At 25.7% G+C, this 12,179-nt stretch overlaps 1 protein-coding gene across 1 annotated transcript; it reads left to right on the top strand.

The window, feature by feature from the left end:
* The first annotated feature begins 9,170 nt into the window (after positions 1-9,170).
* On the top strand, positions 9,171-11,628 carry LOC113857704 (mitochondrial outer membrane protein porin of 36 kDa-like). Its single transcript, XM_027489841.1, has 6 exons — positions 9,171-9,300; positions 9,417-9,484; positions 9,840-9,950; positions 10,327-10,413; positions 10,548-10,756; positions 10,870-11,628. The coding sequence occupies exons 1-6, from the start codon at positions 9,252-9,254 to the stop codon at positions 11,174-11,176; spliced, it is 831 nt and encodes a 276-aa protein (XP_027345642.1). The 5' UTR covers positions 9,171-9,251; the 3' UTR covers positions 11,177-11,628.
* Positions 11,629-12,179: the final 551 nt, after the last annotated feature.

The raw sequence follows: 12,179 nt of genomic DNA, 5'->3' as shown, positions 1-12,179 counted from the left end.
TCTTTTTTCTTCTTCACTTTTTGTTCTGTCTTCTTTTATAGCATTTTCTTTTTCAGCTCCCATAGCACCAACGTTAGCCTCCAAACAACTATAATAAACTAAATGATTAGGAGTGAGAGAGAAACAAAATTGATAATGTTTTGGCCAAATAATAGTAACATCAATGATAGCAACTTTAATGAAAGAAAAAACAATTTGCGCTAGTTGAAACTTGAAAGTAAAGGAAATAACAGAGAAAATAATAACAATAGTAGAGTGACTCATGATTAAAAGTATTGTGATATAATAATGTTATAAAAAAATATACTATATAATACTTTTACAATAAATGATATCGTTTAGAGAAATAAAAAGATGATAAAAATATAAAAGAATATTTTAAATAAGAATATAATAAACATAATTGAAAAAATATAACAATACTGAGATAACAAGTAAGATTTTCATTTCACGTGTACCTTCCAAATTAGGTGAAATATATATAGAGATATTTGATAATTTAAAAAAGTATATTTATTAAATTTTGTTTCATTTAATTTATTCTAAATAATATTAACAGTTTAATTTCAATATATTGATAATATAAATATTATTTACATTGTTATATAATCATAAATATCGTATCAATAAAATAATTTATTTCATAATAATTAATATAAATAATATATCATTTAGTCAATAATATAAAAATCTTTTGTATTAATAATATATAAAATTAAACTCTAATAGTAATAATAATAAATATTTTTGTATTTATTTAATTTTTCTCTCAAATTTTATAGAACTATTTTTTACAAATTTTGATATTTTTATTCATTTTTTATAATAATTAAGCGTTAATTATAAGAAAAATTAAAACAATTTAACCAAAACATGAATTAGTTAAAAAGATATTTTTTTTTCATATAATTTTTGCCCCATATATCCCAATCGAAAACTCTGCGGCTTTAGTCGTAATTCCATTTACGAAAAATAAAATAAAATCAGTCGGTGCCGAACTTAGCAGCCATTTTTGAAAAGTGATTTATGAATATAACAGACTTTCGTGTACTCTAAATATTCAATCCATCCAATTTTGAAGATGAGCCATCCAGAAATCATTAGCAATTGGATTTTATCATTACCGTTCTAAATGCGAAACAAGATAAACACATGCCTAATAATCTTTTGAATTAATTATGATTTTGGTCCTACAAATATAAATCATTTTGTAATTAATTTTTACAAATATTTTTATTAGGTAATGATTTTTTTAAAATAGATAATTTAAGAATTGATTTTTATTATTAATTTTTTTTCTTTTAAGTGTTACACTGACTAATAAAACAAAGAGTCATTTTAACATTACACGTGACTATTTTGAAATTTAATCATAATTTATGTAGCATGTCATGTTATTTTTTATTTAAAATTAAAATTTATAAAAAAAATCTATCACCTTATTTTATATAATTATATAAATAGTTTCATAACTTTCTTTCTTTTCTTTTCTGCGTTTCATAAATAAAATAAAAGATTGAGCTGATTCTCCGTTAGCTATCTCAGTATTTAACAGAAATAGAATTAACAACAGTAACTAATTTCTAAATTATCATTTTTAGAATGACTATTTTTTAATAAAAATATTTGTAAAAAATAATTAAAAAAAATCTATATTTATAGAGACTACAAATATAATTAAACCTAATATTTTTTATCACACCTAAGAAGAATGAAAAATGTTACCATTTTAAAAAAAGAAACTACTCATTTTTTTAATATATTTTTTGTTTTACTATATTCTCTTTTTTATCGTTCCAATATATTTTTTATAAATTAAATATTAAATAAAATTATTTAAAAAATATATAATTTTAAAATTAGTATTATTATTTTGATTAGTTACAAATACCTGTTAAAGAATAAGATAGAGAAAAAAATATAAAAGAAAAAAAAAGTCAAATTTATTTTCATATAATTTTAAAAAATAATTTTAATATAATTTAATTATTTATTTTATTTGTATATTTCTTTTCACTCTATTTCACCGTTTATTCGTACTAAGTGAATTCTAAACTCTCAAATATAAAAAAGAAAAAATTGATTCCTTTAACTTCATAAATGCATTTATTATATTTTCTTATACAAATATGTTACTACACAAAGTTTCTGGAAATAATAATAGTATTTTCATTCTCCTCATATATCTTTTTTTTTTTTATATTCATAAAACTAGAAACAAACAATTTTTTTTGTCAAAATATTATGTAAAATTAATATTTAGATAAGTCAATCTAGATCATGTTTCTACGTACACTAATTGTTAAACTAAGTATCATGCACATACTAAATTTAAATTAATTATAATTAATAAAAAAAGTTTAAGATTATTTGATTATTAATAATTAAAAGCACGTAACAAAATAAACTACTTAACAAAGATCATTAATGGATCAATTCTCCATTTAATTTAATAATAAAGTTACCATAGATTACTAATTATTAAATTTAAATTTTATTTTCACTCTTAGTTTGATTTAAACATTAATCATGTTAGAAAAATTTTCTGTTTGAAAATAGCACACATAATATTTATTAAATTTAAGTTAGTCAATCAATTATTTCCAAATCATAATTTAATTATCATTAATAAAATTTCATTCAAATTCATACATAAAGTTAAAGCAATTTAAATATGATTTTCAAATATAATCTAATATTTATAATTAAGCATTATTATGATTATAAATTTTTTTGTTTATTATGTATTAAGGGAGTGAATGATTTTTGAATATCATAAAGTATATTCAAATCCTAAGAATGAAATGAGAATAAAGATAAAGTATAAAGTATATTCAAATCCTAAGAACAAAACCTCAACTTTAATTATTGAAACCAAATTGAAGAATAATCTTCAAGTATCTAACCTTCCATTTTCATGTCCTAAAATGTAAAAAAATAAAACATAAAAGAATAGTACCAATAAGAAGAATAGAAATAGAAACAAATTTTTTAAATTCATATCCTAGTTCTACAAAATAACTAAGGTAATTCAAAATGTAACTAAAAAATCATAAAGAAGAGAAAATTAAGCTAATTATAGTAATCAATGTTTCCTCTAATTAATATAAATTCAAAATATAATAGATCATTGATAGGTTAAATTATGCTCAATAAAGTAATAATATAATAATTTTTGCGCAACTGTAATGGTTGAATGTGGGAAAGCAATATCTCTAAATTCTAAAATATGTTTTTTTACAAAATTATTTATTAAGTTAAAATTCTAAAAGAGAAAGATGCACCATTAATAATATAATAAACTTATAATTATAGTAGAATAATGTGGTCATTTTATAAGAAGTTTTACATTCTTTTAAAATTATTAAGAAACATTTAGCAAAAAAAAAAATATTAAGAAACAAGAAAATTTTATGATTTTGAAATTTGACTTGAAAAAGGTTTATGATGGGTTAAATTGGGATTTTGATAGAGATAATTTATTATTGGCTAGTTTTGATAGAAAGTTTGTTGACCTTATTTACTATTGCATTTTCCTCTCATCTATGTGTGTAAATTGGAATGGTAATAATACTCATACTTTGTCCCGTACTAGAAGAATTAAGCAAGAAGATCCTTTATCTCCTTATTTGCTTGTGTTATGTAATGAAAGACTAGCCCATTGTGTTAAGGACAAGGTAGAATATGAGAATTTAGTGTCATTCTCTTTTTAGTATAAATGTGTCGCAATCGAGGTCACAACAGAAAGACGACTGCATAGAGAAAAGGAAGAATAGTAGAAAAAGGATTGCAATTAGTTTTTCTTAAAAGAAAAATTATAACAGGAACTCACCACCAAAGTTGATTAGCACCTACGACATTTGTTAATTAAAACAGTTACCTTCTAATTAATTGTGTAAAAATTATTTTAACTTTAAAAATATTTATTTTACACTAAAAGAAACCAATTAATATTTTTTTACTATTTTCAAATTTATTATTATTATTTTTTCATATTTATTTCTAATTTTTAAAATTTTTTAGGAATTTTAATTTTACGTTTTAAAATAAAGAAACACAATAAAAAAATTTATTTAAATTAAAAGAATGAGTTATTTATAAAAAAAATATTATTCTTTTTTTATTTTTTATATTAAAGAAATATATTGTAAAGAAAACTTATCTTGACACTTTATTTTTTTAATTTTTTATGAAATGAAATAGCAATTTCATTTTTTAATTTTATAAAAAATGCTTGAAATTAATCTTAGTTTAAAATAATTTTAAAAATATTTTGAACCTGAATTTTTTTTTTAAAAAAATTGAATTTAATGGGTCAGGTTTTTGCTCCTACGTATCCTTTGTGTATAACAAAGGAATCAAAGTTGTCACCTAGTTCTTTTTTAACAATTGAGTTTTTGATAAGTTTCAAAAATTTTCTTCGTTTTAAAAAAAAACTTGATTTTTCTTTATTATTTTTTTAAGTAAATTCACTCTTGCACAAGGTTCATGTTAGCACACAACTACTCAATAAACCTTTACGATATAAGAAATGTTGAAGGTGGATTCACTACTTTATCATAATTGCTTAGTCGTGCATGGATTCAAAATATTTTTAATATTAGTTTTTCTTTTTTAGAAAATCCACCCTTTTTGTTTACTGAACAAAACATGTATATGTCTTAATGAATATGAAAAAAAAATAAAAATCTTAGGGTAGGGAAAGGATTTGATTTTTTAGATCTAAAAAGGTTTAATATTTAGGTTGAGAAAAAGATTGATGTTTAAGATTAAAAGGTTAGATTTATAGGAAAAAAAAACTTCCAGGGTAAAAAGAAAATTAGGGTTTTTAGGTTTGTAAAAAAGAAAGATTTTTAGGGTTTATTTTGTAATAAAAAAATTCAATTTTTTAGGGCTTGCGAAAAAAGGAATGATTTTTGATTTAGAAGGAAAATTAAAATTTTTGGAATTTGAAAAAAAAAGGAAGATTTTTAATGGATTAGGGTTTTTTATGGGGTTAAAAAAGTGATAATTTTTGTAGGGTTGGAGAAAAAGTTAGGAGTTCCTAGGGTTCGCAAAAAGGGATAGAGGTTTAGGAATAGAAAAATATTAAAATTTGCAAAAGGGAAAGTTTTTTTGGGCTAAAATTATTTGCACGTGCAAAAAGCATATTTTTAGGGTTAGGAAATGTTAGGTTTGTAGAAAGAGATGATTTTGTTTAGGAAAAAAATTGAAATTTTTAGTATGAACCAAAAAGGAACAAGAAAAAACGAGAGCAAAATACACATAATAGATGAATAAAATAAACAAAATAAAATAAAAGAATAAAAAGATCTTACTTGATCTAGCAAATAAGAGTTTTTGTTAGCCTTATCCTTCAACTATTTAGGTTTGTTCTCTGCTCGACCTTTGGATGTACCTAGATTTGTTTTCTTTCTCATAATATTAGCCCTTTCCTCTTTCTCTTTGTTTTCTGGGTTCTCACTTGAACTCTTTTTTTTTTTGTTTCACCATGCTCTTAAAGAGGTTAATTCTCTTTTTCGTTTCACCATTTTTTAAAAAGTGTCTCTCTCAAAACCTAAGTTTTTATTTATAGGTATTTTCTAAAACTCTATATCCTAATTATTTATTTATTTAATTTAATAAATGCTCTCTTATTTTTCGATGACCAGCAATCAATTTTTTTTTCGTTCTCATCCGTTCTCCTAAAAATCTAGAAACTACTTTGACCATTTCTAAATCTGATTTTAAATTTAAAAATTAAAATTTTCAATTTGAATTTTAAATTAGTTTTTATCTATTTTCTTACTTCTTAAAAAACCAAATTATTATATTTAATTTTTTATTTTGAAATATTTTTGAAAGGGACCTAAATAAAATTGGATATTCACAGAATGGTAAAAAAATTTCTCACCTCTTTTTTGCATATGATATCCTCTTAATTACTAAGGTTTCATTGATTAAGTCATTAAAAATAATTAGATTATAAATAATTTTTATTCTTCTACTAGTCAGCATTTTAATAAGCTGAAATCTAACATTCTTTTTTCAAATAATACTTATGGGGTATTAGCTAATCAAATTAGTGATACTTTAAACATAAGAAAAATTACTAAATTTGATTCCTATCTTGGTCTTTCTATTCTATCAGTTAGGCTCAATAATCAAATTTATAATGGTTTAGTTGATAAAATGATGAAGAAACTTTCTCTTTGGAAAGCTAAGTGATTATCAATGGCCGGGAGAGTTGCTCTTACCCAAGCTAATCTGATGAGTATACTTGTTTATTATCTATAATTTATATTATTGTGTGTAAAAAGACTTAATAAACCTTGTAGGCAGTTGATTTGGGCTCTATACAGTAGAGGACATGTCATTTAATAAGTTGGTCTACCATTTGTATTCCTAAAGAAGATGGAAGTTTATGGTTTAGAGATATTAAAAATTTAAATACAATATATTTAATGAAATTAGAATGAAGATTTATTACTTATTGTAACGATCTTTGGGCTCAAGTTTTGATTGTTAAATATAGATTTCAACTTAGGAAACCTAATGTTGTGAATAATAACCATAAAATTTCAAGTACTTGAAAAACTTTAGCTCAAATATGGCTTAAGTTCTATAACTATCTTGAATAGAAGATTAAGGATGGAATGTGTACAAATTTTTGGACTGATAATTGAATTTCTAGTTTTAGCAATTTTAGGGAGTTTACTATTTGCCTTATTCCTAAGTTTAATTTTGATTTTTTTGTTTGCTTATTTTCATCTTTTGCATCCTAGAATTTGAATAAATTTAGTCATTTGTTGCCTCTTTATATTTGTCAAAGAATTGCCACCTTAAATCCTCCTAACAAAGAGTTAAGAAATGATATTCCAGTGTGGTCACATTCTATGGATGAAGAATTTTCTATTAAATATGTTTATCTTTAAAGTATAAGGATAGTCACCATATTAGTAATAAGAATGATGGTTTCAAATTGGCCTGGACCACCTAAGATTAATTTATTTCTTTGAATAATTTCTTATGGTAAGTTATTAACAAATGCAGAAGGAATTTATAGAAGTATTTTTTACTCTGATCTTTGCCCTAGGTGCTTTGTTGCACTTGAAATGAATATGCATATTTTAAGGGATTGTCCATATGCTTCTTATGTTTAGAACTTGTTGATCTCTAACATTGATTGGTATAAGTTTTTAGTGCTGGCTTGAGTAATTGGTTCATTGGTAATCTTTCTCAGCATAAAGTAAATAATTTTAAGCATTTGAATTTGATTTTTGGTATTTTGTTTTAGAAAATATGGTCTAATAAGAATTCATTCATTTTTAATAATAATTTATTCTCCCTTCTTTGTTGGTTTCTCAATCTAAATCATTTGGTTCTTATTTAGTCTCTTTTTGCAGGGACTCTAGATTATTTTTTGGATTACAAGATTTTGTAGTTGAAATGGTCTCTTCCTTTAATAGACTATGTTACACTAAATGTTGACGGTTTTGTGTTAGCTAGCTCAAGTGCTGCTACTTGTGGGAGTCTTATTCGAAGTCCTAATGGAGATTTTTTTTTAAAGGACTTTATGTGCAAAGTGGGTTCTTGTTCTCCTTTGTATATAGAATTATGGGTTGTTTTTTATGATCGTCAATTTGTTAAAACTAAAGATTAGTTGAATGTAATTTTAGAAACTGATCCTAGGGAAACTCTCCAAGTTATTAAAAATAACCAAATCTATTTGGTTAGTATCTTTTTTTGGTTGAGAGTATTCATTCTCTATTACAAGATTTGTCTTTTATTCGTTATTCTTACGTATATCGTAAAGCTAACCATTATGTGAATAAGTTAACCCATTTGACTCATAAAGAATATGTTGACAATAAATTCTTAAGTAATGTCCCTTTTCCTTTAATCCACTATATTAGACACGATTATTTAGGCATTAACTTTCCAAAATCTTGTAAATAGTTTTTTCTTTGTTTTTAGGCTTTAAGCCCCATTGATTAGAAAAAAAATAATTTATTCTTGATATTACTTATAATGTAATTATTAATAATTTTAGTACTTTAAATAATAGATGTTAGTAACAAATAATAGGTTTTAAGGCCTTTTTATGTCTACAATTTTGGAAATTTTAAGAAAAAATATATTCAAATGAAAGCAAAATTTTATAAAAATAAAAATGGCAATTATTAATTATTAATGAAGTATAATTATGAATTATAAAGTCAAATTATAAAATCATATTGCATTTTAAAAAAGTTATGTAACTATAAATAATTCTTAATTTAATCATTAAATTTAGACAAATATTATAAATATATATTTTTTGAACAGTGTTTATTATTAGTTAAAATTTATTAAAAAATAAAAAATTATTAAAAGTGATATAATCTTTTTCAAAGTCTTTATTTATATTTTTAAATAAATTTTATTTAATAATTTAAAATATATCAAAAATTATAATTTTAACCCTTCTCTTAAATTTAATTATTTTTATCTTCTTGTAAAAAAATAAGTATTACCAACATTTTGTTTGGTAGATAAAAAGAAAAATAAAAAAATTGAAAACAAGAAATAGAAAATTCTAAATTTTATGTTAATAAATAATTGTTTTTACTTTTTCTGTAATTAAATAAAAAATAAGAATATTATTTTATCTAAACAAAGCATAAAATATGTTTTCTATTTAGTGAGTACAACTTTATTTATATTTTTTAAAAGGTTAGGACAGAATTTAGATACTTCTTTTAGATATTTTTAATCTTATTTTTCAATTGAAACTAAAATTTATCAAACAAATAATTTATCTATGATATCATTATGTGTTACTGAGATAAAATTTTAATTTTAATAAAACACAAGGTAAAAAAATTGAAGAAACTGAATTTAAAATTTGTGTAAAAGGTTATTGTATTAAAAAATATTATTCAAAAACAAAATATTTTCATTATTTTCCCTTTGCATAAATAGAAAATGAAAAAACCATATGGATGCCTCTGTAGTTTACACGTAGTGGGTACTTAACAACTCATAGAAAGAGAATCCAAACGAGAGGGCGAATATGCTTCCAACACCACTCTTGTCCCGATTCTCGAGCCAACTCTTGTTCTTCCTCCAAATCAACGATCACGATTCCATCGTCGCATCCAACGGCTGCCGTTCATTTTCTACCTCCTCAATATTAGGGTTTCTCTTTGGCTCTTCTCTACTTGCTACACTCCCACACATTTTCTTCCTCTTTTTCTCGTATTTTCCCCTTCATTTTTCTCGGGAAAACCATGGTGAAAGGTCCAGGTCTCTACACTGATATCGGCAAGAGGGCTCGAGGTAACTGATTTTTTCCTTTTGAATCATTCGATTAAATCTGTTTTTCTTTTGTTTTTTGTTTTTCTTTGCATGTATTAATATCCATGAACATACCGATACTGTTGGTCTCAACTCAGATCTTCTGTTCAAGGATTATCAAAATGACCACAAATTCACCATCACGACGTACACTTCTTCGGGAGTGGTAAGTGCTATTTTTTTTAAATTATTTAATAAATTTTGACAATAATACTTTGAAGCTTTTTTTTTTTTTTGTTTTTCATTGTTTTGTAAGTTTTATTGCGTCTTGTACATTTTCTTTGGAGCCCTATGGGACAACCGCGTTTAACATGTTGGACACGGAAGCTCTGCTGACTGTTCTGCTGATTATTTTGCAATAGTTGATGTGTTTTTGAAAGTAATTCATGATATGAGTTGATGTTTTGGCATTTAACTGTAATTGAGATTTATTGTTAGTTAGCTTGAATCTGAATTCGTTGGTTGATTTTAAGGGCCGAGGTCTCAGTGGTTTGATAGTTTTAATGGGTTTGTCTATCTAGGAAATCACTTCGACTGGAGTCAGGAAGGGTGAAATGTATTTGGCCGATGTCAGCACGAAGCTGAAGAACAAGAACATCACAACTGATGTTAAAGTGGACACTAACTCAAATGTGAGTTGAAGTTTTTTGCTGGGATAATTTACTCAACTCTTGAGCCTTTTTGCGGTTGTAAAATCAATTTCAATGATTTCTTTTGACTTCTATGATGTAGTTACAAGTTTTAATTTTAGATGGCAACTATGTTTTTGCCAGGGATCTTTTATCTGCGATATACAAGTAGTTAATTCCTTTATTTAATTGTTGTGCAAATTTTTTGAGTTGGGAGTTGTTTGTTTGGCTTTTCATGATCACTTATATTTTATAATCTTCTTTTAAAATGGAATTTGGAATCTGATCTCTTTATACTTATAGTTGAATTGACTATTGTATACATTTCTGTTGTTAGAGCTCATGCTACATTTCTTTTGTCTGACTGAATACTTCTCAGCTACTTACAACCATTACTGTGGATGAGCCTGCACCTGGACTCAAGACCATTTTTAGCTTTATTTTTCCAGATCAGAAATCTGGCAAGGTAATAACCATTTTCCTTTGTCCCTATCTCGTAAATTATTACATAATTATTGGTTTCTTGTATTCGCTTGATGTCAATGATCATATTTTAGGTTATCCTGAATAATGACGTTCTCTCTATGTGGTGTTTAACAGGTGGAACTTCAGTACCAGCATGAGTACGCTGGAATCAGCACCAGCATTGGATTGACAGCAAATCCCGTTGTTAACTTCTCTGGTGTGGTTGGAAATAATTTGGTTGCTGTTGGGACAGATCTTTCATTTGATACTGCCTCTGGCAACTTCACAAAGTACAATGCAGGGCTGAACATTACTCATGCTGACCTCATTGCTTCTCTAACTCTGTAAGTAGTTATGCCAAAGCGATATATGTCCATCAATTTTGGAGGGGTCATCTTTTATCGTTCAACTAGAATTGATCCCCTGATTTATTTGTTCCTTTTTCTTTTTAATGTAGAAATGATAAAGGTGACACCCTGAATGCCTCGTATTACCACATTGTGAGCCCGCTGACTAACACTGCCGTTGGTGCCGAGCTTTCACATAGCTTTCCTAGCAACGAAAATATTCTCACCATTGGTACACAGCATGCTCTGGACCCATTAACCTTGTTGAAAGCACGGGTGAACAACTATGGCAGGGCAAGTGCTCTTATCCAGCATGACTGGAATCCAAGAACCCGATTCTCTCTTGTTGGTGAGGTGGATACCGGGGCAATTGAAAAGAGTGCAAAGGTTGGTCTCGCTGTGGCCTTGAAACCTTAAAGACTTGTTTTGCGAGTGACATAGGCTGCGCCTCTCGTGATAGAGGTAATAAGTTTAGTGGTAGGGTTTCAGTTTCTCAATGAACCTTTTGGTCCTTCATTTTGGAGCTATCAATTTCTTCATATCTTGGTGGGCTTGGGGTGTATATGTAATAAGCGCAAACAAATTTTAAATTTGTATGTATTCAACAAATCCACCCTAATGTCATTGATTTAGTTGCACCTTTTGAGTATTTTTTGAACATGGAAGGTGATTGTTCTGCAATTTGATATTTGGGTGTATATCGTTGTTTTGATTCAGTTTTTTTTTTTTTGGTTTTGTTCAGAAGTTTATAATTAGAATTTATTAATGTATTCTTATTAACCTATGAAGGATAAGATTTATAGGTTAAAGAGATATTTCTTCACAGTTCAAGGGAAACGAAACTCAGGATTTTTTTGGTACATTGATACGTATTTGATTAAAGTGTATGGTAAGTAACTAATATTTTTTTTGTGAAGTGCGAATTTAGCTATGCTTTCTTCTTTTTAATGCAAAGCGCCGAAAAGAAACAAACGGGGCGAAGACAAGAACTTGGCCGAAGTTTCGCAAAGTGCCCAATACATGGTTGCATTCTGTTGCATCTTAGTATAATGTCGAGAAACAATGTTTTTTTTAAACCAAGCGTAGTTTTGATCTTCATTCATTGGGGGTTGAACTAGAGTAGAACATGGTTTTGTGCGTATATGTACATTACATCTGTGGTAAAATACATTTCAAATCAAGTAAAAACGGCATATCCTTAACGTAAAGGAGTTAATGTTAAGGGATGCAATTAGTGTTTATTTGTATAGATAAAATGTTAAAATATTTTTGAAGCTTTTAACATTTTTTAAATCTTATATTTTTCTAGCAATATATCTTTTAACGTGTTAAAAACACGTTGACAAAATTTATATTCTAATATATTTTTCAAGAAAAATGTTAATATGAACTTTTAGGTTTATAATATTATTATTTATTT

The sequence above is a fragment of the Abrus precatorius genome, unplaced genomic scaffold, assembly GCF_003935025.1.
Source record: "Abrus precatorius isolate BTA unplaced genomic scaffold, Abrus_2018 Scaffold2, whole genome shotgun sequence".
Lineage (NCBI taxonomy): Eukaryota > Viridiplantae > Streptophyta > Magnoliopsida > Fabales > Fabaceae > Abrus > Abrus precatorius.
Note: the sequence above shows the minus strand (reverse complement) of the source record. Positions and strands in the feature narration are given on the sequence as shown.